General features: G+C 47.9%; 1 protein-coding gene across 1 annotated transcript in view; it reads left to right on the forward strand.

The window, feature by feature from the left end:
* Positions 1 to 1,175: 1,175 nt before the first annotated feature.
* Positions 1,176 to 17,746, forward strand: part of SERINC5 (serine incorporator 5) — an 88,445-nt gene continuing 71,874 nt past the window's right edge. Inside the window, exon 1 of the mRNA XM_014857013.3 lies at positions 1,176 to 1,386. Within this exon, the coding sequence (XP_014712499.1) occupies positions 1,360 to 1,386 (27 nt within the window). The 5' untranslated portion in view covers positions 1,176 to 1,359. The remainder of the gene's footprint in view (positions 1,387 to 17,746) is intronic.

Below are 17,746 nucleotides of genomic sequence, written 5' to 3' on the forward strand. Positions count from 1 at the left end.
GATCCGATACTGTTTATGCTGTTTTTAAAAACATTTCTTAGCCAACTTCTCATTACTTTCCATGGCTCTGAGTAGGGCCTGCTCCATTATTTCTCTCTCTCTAAACACCGCATCTGAGATTGTGGGAGATTCTGTGCAGCTCATATCCCGAGGACTGGTTCCCACGCGACTCTAGTCTCCAGCTCCTAAACTGCCTTTGCCAAAGGCTCTGTCTAGAAGCGAGTCCAGTTAAACAGACTGCATCCTGCCGGAGGGGTCAGACACGTGGATTCCAATCCCAGTTCTGCTTCTTCAGCTTTGCTGTGAGGCTTTGGGCAAGTTAAAGCAACCTGTCTGGGCTTCAGTTGCCTCACTTCGAAAGCGGTTACAGTAATGTCTGTTTTAAAGAGGAAAGGGCTTGGCGCAAACTTCGCACTAACACAAATTCCCTTACTCTTCTTGGGGAGGCGGCTGTGATGAGACACGGAGAGGGAGAAAAACCAGGGGCGTCCTCTCTGCCTTCTGCATAGAACCAGCAGTTATCCGGGACCATCTTTGTAGTGAGCCGGGAGGGGGGCGGGAAGCAGGGATGCAAACTGAGTCCCTGGGCCGGGATGTGCTCTCTGGCGGGCGGGGACGAGAGGCCGGAATATCCAGGGAAGCGCAGAAAGGGCTCTCCCCGGTCTCCCGAAGAGTCGTGGGAACGTCAGGGCAGGACCGCCCAGCGCCCAGAGTCGGGGAAGCTTGGGCACAGGTGACTTTCTCAGAATTTGGTAAGTTTTCTTGGCAGATGAGGAAGGTACAGGGATTTCGGCAACGGGGGTCCCGTGGATGTCCCAGGTGGCGCGCAGCCGCGGTCCCGCCGCGCCGGCTCGGGGCGGGACACTCGGGACTCCCTCACTGAAGGCTCCAAGCTCTCCTGGGATGGGCAACCAGCTCTTCCGCGGGAGCCGCGGGCCAGCGGGCGGGGGACCGAGCGGCACCGGGCCGGCGCAGGAGCCCGGGCGCACCCGCCGGTGGGCGGACTTGGGAGCACGGCGCCGCACCGGGAAGTGATCGCCGCCACCAGCCGCCTGACGCCAGCGGAAGTGCGAGCCCGCGGCGAGCCTGCTCGGCGGCCGGGCGCCCGGGAAGGGGCGGGCGTGGGGCGGGGCTGCGGCGGCCGCGGCCCCAGGGGGCGGGAGGGGCGGGGCCTCGGCGGCGGGGCGGGGCTTGGCGGCGCCTGTTTGTACCCTGGCCGCGGGGCCTCGGGCTCAGCTGGGGCTGCTCCGCGTCCAGGCGTGAGCCGGAGAGCGAGACGTGCTCGAGGCCTGGGGAAGCCAGGCGGGCCGGAGGGGAGCCGGGAGCGAGGGAGCGCGGCCGGGGTCGTCGGCCGCCGCGATGTCAGCGCGGTGCTGTGCGGGCCAGGTGAGCAGGGCTGGGCGCCGCGCGGGGGCGGCGGATCGGGGACCGGGCCCGGGGCGCAGGCACCCGGGGCTACCCTGGGTGCGCGCCCCAGCTCCTCAGCCCCAAGTAGGGCGGTGGTGGGTCGCTCGGGCTGACCTCGCGCTGCCCTGGTCAGTGCCTCGGGCCTGAGCGTGGCTCTCAACCGTCGGGGAAGCCCTGTGCGGGAAGGGGACACGGGGAAGCCCGAGAGGAGACCCCGAGGTCTTCCCCTCCGGCCTTAGGGACTTAGCCTTGGGTGGGGCGGGCGGGGCTGGGCGGAGGATCCCGACTGCTTCTGAAGCGTGTCGCCGCCCCCCAGGGCGCGAGTGTGGTGCTGAGCTCCGTAGCGCACCCGGCTCTGCCTTCCTGATGAACCTAGGGAAAGGCGTGGGTTTGGGCGACGTCTCCTTTCCCGTGCCCCGAACAAAACTCGGGTCATGTGGCCCAAACAGGTTGCGCATGGCGTTAGCTCTTGTCTTCGAGAGAACGTCTCAAAGCCTGGTTTCCAAACTCCGGTGTTCAGGTCTGGGTGCAGGGAGGACTCAGCCCTGTCTGGACCCAGACACGGTTGCCTCGGCTGCCTCGTAGAGCGCGAGCCTTCCCGTTCCTCCTTCCAGCTGAACTTGCCAAAACCTGTTTTGCACCTCTCGCCTATTAAACTCATGATATCTTAACACACATATGTCCACTTGGGATAGGCGTCTCCTCCCGGTTAGTAGTGCATCAGGGCCGAATTAGGAGGTTTTAACCCTTTAATGCTAATTTCACTCTTTCCTGTAGAGTTAGAAAAAACTAAGTAGGTAAAGTTTTCCGGACTCGAGCTCCCCCCTCCTTATCCATATTGATTATCAACATTTCTTAGAGAGTTTTAATGGTGTGTTTTCTCAAATGAATCTTTGACTCCGCGGGGCATTCAGGTGCGGGATTGTTCTTGCTTCTTAATACATGCAGCCCTGCGACAATCGGGGGCCAGCCCATGAGTGATGCCGGGTTAAGCGTGGGTTTCTGTAACCGGCCGATTATACTGGCAGATGATCGGTCCTCTTTCGAGTAGCCACGTGGAGTCATTGTTTGGTTTTTGAGGTCGAATAGGTACTTGGCATGCATTCAGTCTGGCTTTCTCAGAGATGAGGAAATTGAGGTTTCTGACTTGAAGTGTAATGACTTGCCGTGTTGGACAAGAGGAGAGGATGCTTACCGCCTTACCAGGGCTTCTGAGACCTAGGAACTTTCTGAATCTCAAGAAAACTTTGCAAATCTTTCGTTGTTGTTTATTTCCAATCTGATGCAACACTTTTCATTATGTGGTAGTTACCCTACAGGTATTTAGGGGCATCTGTCTTCCCCTAGTCCCTTGAAAGCCGCCTGAGGCTTTCTGTGACTCCAAGCAGTTAATTTAGAGCTCTGAAAATTATTACCAGGACTCAAGTGGGTACGGGAAAAGAGGTTTTGGCATGGCTGATATTTTGGCAGTATTTAATCACTTGTTTCTAAAATCCCCCTCTCAGGACTTTGGAAAGAACCCAGTCCTGACCGTTCTTCACGGGAAGGTTGACTTCTGCTTTCTTGGGCCTGCTGGAGGCATCTCTGCAGTGGGTCTCGCACAGCTGGGGGTGATGACACTAAGATTTCCTATGCCTGGGGCTGTGAAGTTTACATTTGAAAAGACAGCACCAGCAGAAGCTATCTAAGTCTACAAATCTTTGTTTTTTTTTTTTGAGGAAGATTAGCCCTGAGCTAACATCCGCCACCAATCCTCCTCTTTTTGCTGAGGAAGACTGGCCCTGAGCTAACATCCAGGCCCATCTTCCTATATTCTATATATGGGACACCTGTCACAGCATGGCTTGATAAGCTGTGCGTAGGTCTGCACCCGGGATCCGAAACGGCGAACCCTGGGCTGCCGAAGCAGAACCTGCGAACTTAACCACTGCACCACCGGGCCGGCCCCCCGAATCTTTTTTTTAATTTGAGCACCTATAAACTGTTTTTACTCACAGTACTTCTGACATTAAATGTATGTAGGGTTTTTTACCCCACACCAACCAATTCCTCAGCTCTCTGGACATCAGCCGGGCATACAACAATTCACTTCACTTCTGACATCTATCTGGAGTTGGTATGCCACAGGTCAAAGGCTTAGTGCCACAAGACTCCCCCCACCCCACGCCCCATTTCAGACTCCAATCACAAGTCTCCATGGCCTCCCCTATGGGGGACAAAGACCAAATATATATTTCTGATCATATCACAATATCACAGCTCCTACTATGTGCCAGGAGCTGGAGCTATGGCAGTGAGCCAGACAGACATCATCTCTGCCTTCAGTGGTGGGTCCAGTTGGGGCTGGGGTGGGGGACATTCCATAAGCGTGTCAATAATGACACAGTAAGTACTGGTACTGTAACGAGACTGAGTGGCAGAGTGGCTTTGGGTAGGGTTGCTGGGGAAGCCTGTCTGAGAAGACGCCCCTGGAATTGAGACTGATCAGCAAGAAGAGGCACCCGTATCGAGGTCTGGGTAAGGAGCCTTCCAGGGTGTTCAAAGAACAGAAGGGAGTCCAGGGTGGCTGGAGTGTCACATATGAGGTCGAGAGGCAGCCAGGCCCAGATGTGGGTGGAGACTGTCAACCACTGTTGGGAGTTTGGGTTTTATGCCTGATACAGTGAGAGCTGTGGTTTAACTTCTACTTGGAAGATCTCTCTTGGTGCTGTGGAGGCTCAGCTGTATGAAGGACTAGAGTGGGGGTAGGGAGAGCAGTCAGAGCTGTCCATTCAGAGAGGAGTCCGTTCAGAGAGGCAGTTAAGCCTCCTCTTGTGTGCAGGCAGTGTTCTAGGCTTCAACAGTGAGCAAAAATCCGTCCCTTTGGAGCTTGAGTCCTGGCCATGTGCTGTTGCTGTGGTCCCAGGAGAGAGGAGTAGTGCTTACCGTGGACAGTGCTGGCTTCTGGGCATTCTGTAGAGGCGGAGCAGGACTTGTGCGTGGGGGAGAAGTGGGGTGCGGGAATGGGAGAGATTCTGTTCTTGGCCTGAGCAGCTGGAGAGCTGGTGGTGCCTTGTACTGAGGTGAGGGAGGAGCACATTTGGCGAGGAAAACCCATAGTTTTCTTTTGGCTTTCTTACTTTTCAGACGCCTGTTATAAATTAAATGGAGATGGCAAGTCACCAGTTGGATGTTTAAGTCAGAAGTTGGAGGTTGGAGATAGGAATTTTGAGCACTTTAACTGAGGACAACTGGGAGCCGTGTGTAACGCGGAAGAGAGCCTGTGCTTTGGGCTCAGGTCTGGGTTTCAGCTGGGGAGTCTGCACAGCAAGGGCTGGTGTACTGCACACGTTACTGACCCTCCATCAACCTCAGTCTTCCTCAGCTGTAGGATGGGTGTGACAGTTCCTCCTCCGGTTATTATGAGGATTACATGTGATAATAGAAATGAAGCCTCTAGTCCAGGGTTTGGCACTGAGAAGGAGAAATCTTAGTTTGTTAGTGGCATTACCCATCTGCCTCTGGACGGTCTCCAGGTCATCTTATTTTATTTTTGCATCGACTCGGATATACACTTAGATTTTGCTTAGGCTGTTGGGTAATGGATGCTGATGGAAGCGGAGATTACGGAAGAGTGGCCATTCAATGCCTTCTGGGTACCCCCGCACTGTGGTAGGCCCCTGGGGACTGGGTGAGGAGCAGAGAGCTTCCTTGCTCTCCTGGAACTTAAGGGCTAGTTGGGGGTGGGAGTGTGGAGGAAGATAGCCACAGAAAATGACAGTACATGCTGTCAGAGGTGAAATGAGATGAGCAGTAGAAAAATCTGGACAGCCCTTTCCAGGCAGTTTGAGGATAAGGCTGTTCGGGGAAGTGTAAGTGTTAATGATGATAATAACAGTACTCAAGTTTATTTCATGCCTTCAGTGTCTGTTTTTACCTATGTTATATCTTCATTCATTCTTCACAAGTTGGGCTGGGTAATGTTCTAAATGGCCTCCTTTTGCAGGTGAGGCGACTAAGTACCAAGAAATAAATGAACTGGACTGATGTTACATGGTGGAGCCAGCCTTGAACACTGGTCCACCTGACTCGAGTTGGGGCTCTTAACTGTGAGATTCCTATTCCTTGTTGTTCGTATTACCATATGAATAAATACTGAGTAACTGTTGCTCATTATTGTTGCTCATAATGGACTTAAGGCAGTTTTGAATACACCGCTGTTAGGCTGTCTCGGTAGACATTGGTGGTTGCCAGTAGTTATGGGTGGGTGACGTGTGGCTTCTTCCTCGTAACGTGGTCCAGGTTATGAAGAAAGCAGGCTCTGCCACACACACAGACGTTTATTGGCAGCTGGGCGCAGAGCAGTTGTGCAGCCTGATCTGAGGCTTCACGGAGTTCCAGCTCTCGGACCTCCTTGGCGCACCGACGTGCAGTTTGCGTGCTCAGCTGAGGCAGATGCGACAGCATTGCAGTAGGCAGCACTTGACCAAGACTGTCGAACCAGCAGGACCGTGTGGATGGATCCAGCCCGGTGCCGTTCTCAGGTGAAGAGTCCCTCTCCTTATAGCCAGTTCCTGTCAGGGCATCAATGCCCAGGCTGAGGTGTTTCCAGCAAGATCATGTTACTTGATCGCTGAGATTTTCCTCACTGAAAGCCCATTTCTAATGTCACTTATGTTAATTAACAAAGCCACGAATGCCACCAGGGACTGTCCATTATCAGAGATACCTAAAGCCGGACCTTAGTTAAAGTAGTGAGAGCGGGTTTCATTCAGTAACCACTGACACTAGGGGAAGGAGCCTAGCTCTGTTCTCATTTACATGGAGGTGACTGGGAGCTTTAAAGGGAGAATGAGGGTGTAGGGAGCAGGAGCCAGTGGGGGCCCCAGTAGTCAGAGGAATAAAAGGTCACAACTAGGGTTAGGCCAGCTGTGCGTGCTAGCTTCTGTCCTTCCACACAGACTGGGAGACGGGTCCTGTCGATCCTTTTTTAAAAGATTTTATTTTTCCTTTTTCTTCCCAAAGCCCCCACGGTACACAGTTGTATATTTTTTTTTCAGTTATGGGTCTTTCTAGTTGTGGCATGTGGGATGCTGCCTCAGCATGGCCTGATGAGCAGTGCCATGTCTGTGCCCAGGACCTGAACCGGTGAAACCCTGGGCCACCAAAGCAGAGTGTGTGAACTTAACCACTCAGCCACGAACCGGCTCCCCCTGTCCTTCCTGATGACCGCATTTCAGAGGAATGGCATTTGGGTCCTTGAGAGAGACGCTCCAGAGTTGTAGGAAATAGCGAAACACCTCAGAGGACAGTGGAAGGAGTCACTGTCGTAAGCCCTTTTTAGTAAATACTCTGGGAAAGGGAGGCTGGGGCCCATCTGAGGTGTTGGCTAGAACAAACAGTAAATTTCTTTGACAGACCAGAGCTTTTCCAGACAAGAACTCACAAGGCAAGAGGCGGCTGGGTCATCCCAGGGATGCGGGCTTGGGCTGCTGGAAGCCGTGCTGAAGTTTGGTCGTGCAGGGCTTTGGGCGGGTTTGCCATGTGCCGAGAGTTCCTGTGGTTCTCACCCTTCTGCTGGGTAAGGAAACGTGCAGTCATCTGCGTGAGAGGGAACCGAAGCCCACGGAGGAGACTTAGAGTGTGCCCTCCGATGACATGCCGGCTGGAATGGGGCTTCCTCATCAGGGCATCCGGCCACCTCTAGGTTGTAGCTTAAAGCAGAAACACACACACAGTCCATGAAGACTTCTTTAAAAAGTCACTTACACACATAATTGTAATGATTTCCCTGAAATGTCCTTCCTTCTCCATGAAACCCAAATCTCTGCTTTTGAGGCCGAGCTCAAGAAGCATTTCCTCAGTAATGATCTTCCCCTTGTTCTGAGTGTTCTCTCAGAACTCCCACTTAGCCTGCCCACCCCCTAGCACTGGGTCATCTGACGCACAGGCATTGACTCCTGGTCCCTGTGTGGATGTGCTTCCTCTCTCCTAGACGAGCACGTGCTACCACCTGGCTGAACCCGCTGTTGAGTGCTTTTGGTTACAAAACTCTTCCCCACAGCTCTTTGTTTATAGTGATTGGAAATGTTAGGTGTTCGTATCACGTGTTGCTTCCACCCTTGGAAGGGATCCAGGCACAAAAGTTCACTCTTTCCATGACTGATGCTTTTTAAACAATTTGGGGTATTTATGAAACATGAGGGAAAAATCATACGTTGCCACCCAGAGAGAACTGCATTTTGATATTTTATAAACCAGTCTTTCACATTTACTATTTATGATTTTACTTTGCAAAATTGGGATTATGTTGTAGGTGCTATATTTGACCCCACTATTTTTGCTGAATTGTGGGGTGACCAAGAAAGTTTTTAACATGCACCAGTCACCTCTCTGCAGCCGTGATTGTTTTCTGGGCTTACATTCGGGTGTGGGTCGTCATTTCTCCAGAGGTGTTACATCAAGTTGAATGCATGAAAGTCAGTTAATAGGCTTCTCTGTTAATAGGTTTTTGTGTTTCACTTCCCCAAAGGCTAAAAATGAAGAAAATCCCTAATTATGCCCCCTTCAGATGCCATCGTCAACAATATATTTCAGTCATTTTCAGCATTTTCTTTAACTTTGATCTTTTTCTTTACATTTGCTTGTACAGACACCAGCTGTCTCAGTGGTGTCCTAGTGCCTGTTTTCCTGCTGTGCGGAGGTGCTCATCTCGGTTTCAGTGACATTAAGTTTGAATCCTGTGCTGCTTAGCACTAGTATCGGCTCTTTTATTTTTCTATTCGTTTTTATAAAACACAGGCAGAATGCAGGAAAATGCCCACATAATTGCTCTTCCACGCAATTGCTCTCCCATGCCGACAGAGCTGATGCTTTGCTCATGTTGACCTGTCGGCTGCTGTGCTCATTGGGGAGCTGATACAGGAAGAGCGTTTTGGAGATGTGTTTGTGTAGGTAGCCAGGTTCAGGTTGTTGGAAAGCTGAGTCTGTCACTTACCTTGAGCAGTAAAGAGTGTGAAGGTTGCCATGTTAGGTGGAGAGTTAGGATGAAGGTTGCTGTTTCAGGTTGGTTTTCTTGGGCTGCTTTATAGCTGATCTGGGCGAGCTGACAAATAGCTTTGGGCTGAGGCAGGTCTGGGTGGGATGACCTTGCTGGGAGGGCTGAGGAGGGCCGACCTGTAGGGAGTGGAAGGCAGCCTCTGACTCATCTCTGTGCTGTTGAGATAAAAGCTAACACCCCCATCCCCACTGCTTGTTTCCGCCAGTTCTCTGTATAAATATCACTCTAGATTTCCCACAGAGATTGAATATCTGGGAGTGAGTCAACTCTGAGGCTTGAACATTACTTTTCAGTTTCCCAGGTATTTTAATGTAAATCACCCTTTAGAAGCCTCAGAGAGGGGAGAGCCGAAATGATGGCATCGGCTGATGGCATCGGCTGCTTGCATTTCAGAGCAGTACTGGCCAATTCATCCATGATAGTTTGACGTTAAAAAGGGAGTCCTCATAGAAGATGGTATGTCTGCAGAACTAGCCATTAGACGCAATTCCACTTTGTCCTTTGACTGAGCTGTTTTCAGTATTTATAATTCTAATTGTAAATAAGGATCCTGTGTTCTCTTAGTGTCCTGAGCAGCATTATTAGTGAATTTTCCTTACATGTTGCTGTCGTCAGTTGAATTTAGGGTTGGATGCTGAAAGCAATATCTGTCTAGTTACTAATCTAAACCACCCTGATGGTCCCTGACGATCAGGTTTTCTAAGTAGTCCAAAGTGAATCTTTGCATGCCTGATTAAAATGTATTTTAAAACATTTCCAGTGGGGGTATCCTCTTATTGTGTATTAATTACTTTAATATGTATTAATGATATCTTAATCATTAATGTGTATTAATGGTATTTTAAAAGATTTTTAGCTTGTGTATTAATGATATTTTAAAAGATTTTAGGACATAATCTGGGAGTCAGTGTAGCGTGTGTGTAGGACATTCAAATAGTGGATTGGTTTGATTACATAAAACATCTGTCTGAATGTTAAAGGAAACAGGATTTTACTTTAGGCTTTTCTTCTGTAGTTTGCCTTTTGAGATTAGAGTTGAGCTGATGTGTAAGGAAAACAGCTGTTATGGAAAAACTTAGTTAGAGTGAATTTTGAAACAACTTGTGGGTTTGAAGTAAGTTTATAATATATAGTGATTAGACAGCATTTTTCACTCTCATGAAAACTGTGTAGTCAAAACAAAAGTAGGAAAAACACATGCATACAACCCCTTAAATCTTATTTATGTGAAGATAACCAGGAGACATGGAAAATCAGGCTTCTGTTTGTTTAAGTATCATTTTTATAAACTGGCCAACTGCACTTTGAAACAAAGCCTTCGAGGTCTTTATGGGATTTATTTTCCAATTTTTTGTTCTCCTTTTGTATCTCAGTAGTTTAACGGAGGACTGAGTCTCCTAATGCTCTGATCCTTAGTGTGTGGCTCACCAAAACTGGGGAAGAATTCAGCCTTTTGTTCTTGACTCCATCCATGCTGTTGAACTCCTCCAGTGGCGTTCTCAGAAACAATGGCAGTATTTTGTAACCATAGTAATGAAACTGTTCTCTGTAATAGGATTCGGTAGCAAAATGAATTTTCTTTGGCTTTGGTAGTATTACTGCTAAGGACCCTAGGACATTGTTGATTTATTTCATTTGATGTTTAAAAAAAAAGCTAACCACCCCTGAAGCAATATGTCAAGTGATAAATATTCATTGGGTACCTAGCATGATATAATTCAGAGCGAGTAACTAGGCTGACTTTCATGCTTGGGAATGACTAGTGACTTGATGCTGGATTTCCTTGTGTATAAATAAGATTTCTCCTCAGGCAGAACTTCTTGCAGACCCAGATTGAGGTTTGTGTACCTCAGCTTTGGACCTTTCATGCCTGGGAAAGGGAAGGGAGCAGGAAGTCCCTTGGGGGAGACACTCCCCTGGGAGGAGACGAGCCCACCCAGGGAGCATGTGGAGAGCTGGGTCCCCGGGAAGGGGCTCTGGGGCTTCCGTGCAGCCAGCCCTGCAGCCGCACACGCAGTCGTGTCTGTGTGTTCTGAACACTTTTCCTAGAGGAGGGTCCTTACCGTTTCTCAGTTTCTCAGAGGGATCTTCTGACCTCCAGAAACCAGATGTAGAATGGGAAGGGAAAGGCCAACAATAGAGACATCTCTGCTGAAAAGGCAGACACTCCCTGTAGCAGACAAGGAAAGAAAGAAAATTAAGTGAGGGTACCGGCTCCCTGGAGGGGAAAGAGCCTGGGGGTGAGGGGTGGAGGGTAGGGGGCAGTTTTTGGCTTTGTCACAGGACACCAAGAAGTTAGTAAGAGGGAGATGGGGAATCCTGGGGGGGGGGTTTTTGCAATGTTCATTGCAGCATTATTTACAATAGCCAAGACGTGGAAGCAACCTAAGTGCCCATCAACAGACGAATGGGTAAAGAAGATGTGGTACATATATACAATGGAATACTACTCAGCCGTAAAAAAGAACAAAATCATTCCATTTGCAATAACATGGATGGACCTTGAGGGAATTATGTTAAGTGAAATAAGCGAGATAGAGAAGGACAATCTCTGTGTGACTCCACTCATATGAGGAACTTAAAAATGCAGACAAAGAGAACAGATTAGTGGCTACTGGGGAAAAGATCGGGTGGGGGGTGGGCACAAAGGGTGAAGGGGTGCACTTACAACACGACTGACAAACAATAATGTGCAACTGAAGATTCACAAGATTGTAACCTATCATTAACTCAATAAAAATTCAATTAAAAAAAAGAATCCTGGGGGCGGGGGGTTTGGCAGCCTTGCTTTCTAGGAGCAGAAGCTACAGTGCTGTGGGTTGGGGAGTGCTGGGGAGCTTAGGAACTGAAGCCAGGGAGGGTCGGTTATTATCTTTTAAGACCTGTAGCAATGGACGGGGAGACCAGTAGCTAGTGGGAGATGTGGGTTTCAGTGGAGTGTGGTTTGGTGCTGATTTGAACGGATCGCCGAGGTGGAGGAGGAGCAGGGGACAGCCTGAGCACTTTCGGGGCTGGCTCTTGATGGGTGGTGGAGAAGAGGCTTGGACACCTCCTGTCTCCAGATTGCAGGATGCTGAGTGAAGTTCATTTCCTCCATGTACTGCTGTAATCTGCCAAAATTTAGTCTGGAGGTAGCCTCTATCTCCTTGATTTTCCTCTTCTTCCTCCTTCAACCCTGCCCCCTCTTTTCTGTTTAAGTTGGTTGAATCTAATCCATGGCATTTTATTCTCCTTTGGAAAATTTTGGAGAGGCAAGTCTAGTTCTGGAGAGATCAAGGTTTTGCTATTTGGGTGTTGATTTTTGAGGCAGGTTGTGAAATTGGAAACTTCTGGAAGAGGCTTTAAAAGGCATCCCTTTTAATTCCCCTTCTGAAGCTTAGCTGTCTTTTTTAAATGCCTCTCCTAAGTGTACGTCTGGTGTGTTTGAACCTCTCCAGTGCTGGGGAGCTCACTGCTGTTCCCAGTTCTTAAGTTTTTCTGAGCCTAGGTTTCTTTGTTCATCAAATGGGGGAAATTTGTGTCTTGTCTCCCTTATATGATTGTTGAAAGGGATCAAAACAAGACGATATTAAGACTCCTCGTTATCTGTAAAGTGGTAATGCAGGCGTGTCAGGGTTCACTGCAGGAAACTGAGACCACTCTAGGTATTTTCAGCAGAAGATGTAATGTAGGGAATTGGCTGTTGACGAAATAAAAGAACTAGAGGAACAAGAATCCGGGGGGCACCCTTGAGCTCTTGGATGTAAGAACACACCACTGCAGCAGGAACCTGGGAGTCTGGAAGCCGCAGCTGCCGCCACTGTGACTGCCTCTAGACACCCACGCAGCTGGTGGCTTAACCTAGGAGCCCTGAGTGTGGGGGTTGCATCTGCCTGTCCTGTCCCGGAACCTTGCCTGGCAGCTGACAGGACAGCAGGCGGTTGGCCCCCACCTTGTTTTCACCTTCCAAATGTTGTGAGTGTTGTTGCTACTTGTCAGGACCCTAACAGCAAAGAGTCTGGGAAATGTTTCACTTTCCAGATTCTTCTCTCTGGGAAGACCCATAGAAGAAGGTGGCAATGGAGGCTGCAGGAGACGGCCGTCCATGTGGAGCACAAGCTATGAGGAGTCAGTGTGATAAACTCCACTCTCGTGAGCACCATACTTCCTGCCCATTGTCGCTTGATCGAGGGGGAATGATAACCTCAGAAGTAAGGCCAGTGTTGATGGGGTTGTCTTAGAGGCAGGAAGATGGAAATGTGTGTTGTGTAACTGATTTTCCTCCCTCTGGTCCCTTCACTGCGTGATCCTTTTTCCACACCACCAGCAGATCGTTCCTTCTAGTGAAGTCTGGTTCTAATTGTGTCATCTCCTGCCTGATTTTTCAACACTGATTGGGGTTAATGTAGTAGATTTTCTAAATGCAAGTCCTCTGTAAGAATCTGTTATGGGTTTGTTCCAAGATAACATATTGTAACTGGCAGTTTACTTCATACATGTGCTCTCAGTCATTCCTGATATTAGTAATTTGTGTCCCCCTCACCTTTTTTCTTTTTGGTGAGGAAGATTGGCCCTGAGCTAACACCTGTGGCAGTCTTCCTCTATTTTGTATGTGGGATGCCGCCACAGCATGGCTTGATGAGTGGTGGGGAGGTCCCTGCCTGAGATCCTAACCCGCGAACCCTGGGCTGATGAATTGGAGTGCGAGAACTTAACAACTATGCCACTGGGCCAGCCTCCCATCCCCCCTTTTTAATGACTCTAGCTAGGAGTTTATCTATTTCATTAATCTTGTGACAAAAACAAACTTTTTCATTGTCAGTTGTTTGTTTTCTATTTCATTGATTTCTGCTTTTTATTTCCCTCCTTTTACTGTGACTTTAATCTGCCCTTTTATTGATTTTTAAGGCAGAAGCTTAGACCATTATTTTAAATCTTTCTTTTCTCTAAAATAAGTAAGTAAAGTCATATTTTACATCCCACACATTTTGGTATGTTGTATTTTCATTATCATTTAGTTCAAAATATTTTCTAATTTTCCTTGTAATTTTTTTCTTTCACCTGTGGGTTATTTAGAAGTGTGTTTTTATTTTCCAAATATTTGGGGATTTTCCAGACATATTTTTGCTATTGATTTCTAATTTACTTTTGTGGTGATCATAGAACATATTCTGTATATATTCATTTCTTTTAAACCTATTGTTTTGCGGCCCAGAAATGGTAGATCTTGGTGAATGTTTCATGTGCTCTTGAAAATAACGTATATTCGACAATTATTCGTATAGTTTTCAAGTTGTTTGCTGATGTTGCTCAAATCTTCTCCATCTTTACTGATTTTTGGTGGGGGTGGGGGGGTTCTAATTCTATCAATTACTGGGAAAAGAGCATTAAAGTTTCCAATTATGATTGTGTTTTTGTCTCTTCCTCTCATTAGTTCTGCCAACTTTTGTCAATATATTTTGAAGCTCCATTAGGTGTACACACATTTAAGATTGTTGTATCTCTTTAATGAATTGATCCTTTTATGAAATGATCCTTTTATATCTCTAGTAATGCTCCTATATTTATGATAGAAAACTTGGGAAATACAGAAAAGTATAAAGCAAATAAATATCTTTTGTAATCCCAGAGAACAAACTCTGTTAGTATTCTGTTTTATTTTATTCTAGTATTAAAATAAATAAGACCATTCTCTATGTAGTTTTATATCCTAACTCATTTTACATAACGTTGTGAATATTTTCTCATATCATAAGAATTCTTAAAGCAAACATTTTAATGGCTGTATTACATTTAATTGATCATATCAACTTATTTATTTATTTTTTGAGAAAGATTAGCCTTGAGCTAACATCTGCCACCAATCCTCTTCTTTTTGCTGAGGAAGAGTGGCCCTGAGCTAACATCCGTGCCCGTCTTCCTCTACTTTATATGTGGGACACCTGCCACAGCATAGCTTGCCAAGTGGTGCCATGTCCGCACCCGCTATCTGAACTGGTGAACCCCGGGATGCCAAAGCAGAATGTGAGAACTTAACCACTGCGCCACCGGGTTGCCCCCTGTATTTCTTTTTTTTAAAAAAATTACTGTAAATAACTCATGTAATCTTTCTCTATACCCATGCCTCTTACTTTAGGCTACAGTCTGAAGAAAATAGTCCTGCTATAATGCAACATGAATATGCATTCCTAAAAATCAGTATGCAGAATTGCACAATAAAAAACCACAGGCCTTATAGGAAAAATGGGGTTAGGAGCACAGCATTCCAGAACTTTGTCAGTGAAACATTAAAAAAAAAAAAAGAACCCAGAAAAAAATGATGTTATAATTTTACAAATGTTAAGTAGTTGAGAAATATATAAATATTATGAAAAATTTGTCACTTGACCTTGAAAAAGACCAGAAATTTGTTTGTGGAAGTGGGTGTTGGAAGAGTGGCGGTTGGCGAGTTGTTGTGAAGTGGTGCAAGAAGGGTCGTCTGGAATTGGATGGGATGTTGTGACACTGGACGTGCTTTGGAGCGACTCCTGATGCGTTGAGTGGAGGTCTGTGCATTCGTGGGCGCGGCTCAGTTCTGCTGGGCGCCGTGTTCTGCCTTCAGTTAGTGTTTCTCACAGACAAAAAATGCACGTTCTGTTAGCTCAGATTGTTCCCCAACATGGCAGAGGAGGAAAACGTTTTCCTTGACTCTTCGAGGGTCTCTGGCTGGGACTAAAAATTAAATGGACGAAGACAGATTAACAGGAGAACAGCGTACACATTTATTTAATGTAAGTTTTACGTGACTTGGGAGACCCCATAAGGAATGAAGACCCAAAGCCACAGCAAAACCACCTTGCTTGTATAGTAGGTTGAACAAAGAGAGCCAATGGTGGAAAAGCCACTGAACTCTGTGGGGAGGCGAAAGGAAGATAAGTGATTTGAACGAGGTCTGTTTGTATAGAATTCTCTTGGTCTCAGCTTCTTTCCTTGATAAGAACGTCTTCCTCCTGGTACAGGGAGTTCACTTTTCATGTGGGAGTTTTCTCTCCTGCTTTCAGGAAGAAAAAAGAAAGTCACAGTGCCCTTTTTGCACCTGCGGTTTCTCAAGTGCCTTTAATTCAAAATAATCAATATGCCAAAGCAGCATATTTTGGGGTGAGATGCTCCGAACTCCTTCGATATCAGTCCTCTTAGGACAAATTTGCATGTTCAGAGCAAGTACGCGTAGCAGAACCGACTATGGGGTGATGAGCTCAGCAGCCCTGGGCGTTGCAGACCTCCTTCAGAAAGGCTGACCAGTTCACGCTCCTGTTAGCTGTGTGAGGGCGGAGCTGGCCCCCCGCCTCCCGTTGGACCAGCTCCCAGAAAGTTAGTGCTGGAAGTGGCTGGAAGGGTCTTCTGCTCCTCCTGCCCAATTGTGCTCAGATTTCTAGTCCTATAATAAGCAAACAACTCCAGAGACAGGAACTTCCTCCCTTCCGAACCAGCGCTGCTTCATTTTAGGGAGCTCTGGTTCAGTTCCTCTTCCTGAGGCTGAAAGGACTTGCTCGCCTGGATCTTGGGGCAGGCTGCAGTCGTTTTGTATAGTAGAAGAGGCAGCGTCGAAGGCAGGAATGGACGACGGCTCATGGGCCATAGAGGACCACAGTTGGGCTGATGCTGCGGCTCCTGGTTATGGGACTCCCTGGTGTCCACCCAAACCATAAATGGCACCTTGGGACATGCCGACAAAGGGGAATTGTGCCTCTGGGTAGGAGAAATTTCGGTTAGAAGCCAAACTATTGGAACTTTGAGCACACTCAAATAGATTTTAAGGACAATGGTCAGGCAGTTTGAGGTTAGAACTGTCTTGGGCAGTCGTTGGTTGGCAGCAAGCTAGAGACGGTCTCACTGCTGACCAGGAGGTTTCTGAGGAGAGTGATGCTTGGCACTCCTGGTCGTGCGTTACCATTCTCAGATGGCATATGGACTGTGAGAATCTGGGAAGTCACACTGGTGTTTTGGAGCTAGGAGGATCCTTAAGGGAGTGCATGTCCCCCCTCTCAGGTTACTGAGGAGGAGATAGGCCCCCAGAGGTCAGGGCTTCTTTCCAGTCCAAAGGGCTGATCAGCGCTCAGCAGGGGCTGCCACCTGCCCTCCTGGCCTGTGCCATGCTCCACTGCCCAGGACGCAGTTGACACTTGGTAAATGAAGAGAGAGTGAATGGGTGGATATTGGGCTTTTTCTGAAGACGTCTACTGTCTTTGCAGAGCGGTTCAGCAAAGAGCTCGTGGCTACAGATTTTAAACATAATCTTATGGTTGAAATCTCACACTGGTTTTTTTTACGCTGTATTTTGCTGTAATAAAATCAGTTTAAACCTTTTGTCTCCTCTCTTCTGTCAAACTCCCAAGCAGTTGTTTAAATATTTTTCCAGAAAGATCCGTTCTGTCTGTGGATCATAGGATTTAACAGAAAGCAGTTTTAAGAGTATGCTTTCTTACCAAGTAGGGTAGGTAGTATGTGAAAGTTGCAGGTTGCTGAGTAAGGGCTATTAGGCCATTTAGAAAGAGCTGGTTAACCAATGAGCTGCTCTATGCAAATCGTTATGCCCGGCAGCAGCTTCTGGCTGCAGGCTTTGAAAAGCGTGAAGCAGCAGATTATTTCCTTATGATGGGGGAAGGGGAGGGGAGGGGTAAGCGTTGTCAGGGGATTGCATTTTCTTGGAAGCACAAGGTCCGGCAGAGCTGAGTCTCTGGCTTCTTTTTCCTGCTGTGATGTGGCAGAAAGAAAGCAGGGCTCCGAGCGCTGGAGAACAAGGCTGATGCTCCTTCCCCAGGCCCCTCCTGATGGAGCGCCTGAGGGTATTCCCAGATTATTAGGGAGGCGCCCCCTCTCTTCCACTCAGCAGTGCCCTTCCAGCCCCCCTTCCTGGTGTTTGTAAGACTTTGAGAGTGAAAACAATTAGGTACTGTAAACAAAGTCCAGAGCTCCTGATCAAAAAAGCATGTATTCTATAAGGCTGCTATGAGAAGAGATAAAGAGAAAACCATAACCTCGTTAAGTGAACTGTGGCATTTGGGAGGAGTGATTTCAACTAGTGTGTCCCAGCGGCGGGGCTGTTGGTGTTTTGAGTGGGGCAGTCCTTTCTCTTGAGGGAGCCTGTGCAGAGCTGATCTGTAGCAGGCATGATAACCCCCAGGTGTCAGTAGCTGTCATCAGTCTCTGTGAAAACGCTGCGCCCACCTTTATGACCAGCGACCCACAAGGCCCCAGGGAGATGGGATGACACTGCTCAGATCAGACCCAGGGTCTGGTTTGGGCTTTTCATACAGCTTAGAACTCCTGCGGAACGGACTG

The sequence above is a fragment of the Equus asinus genome, chromosome 9, assembly GCF_041296235.1.
Source record: "Equus asinus isolate D_3611 breed Donkey chromosome 9, EquAss-T2T_v2, whole genome shotgun sequence".
NCBI lineage: Eukaryota > Metazoa > Chordata > Mammalia > Perissodactyla > Equidae > Equus > Equus asinus.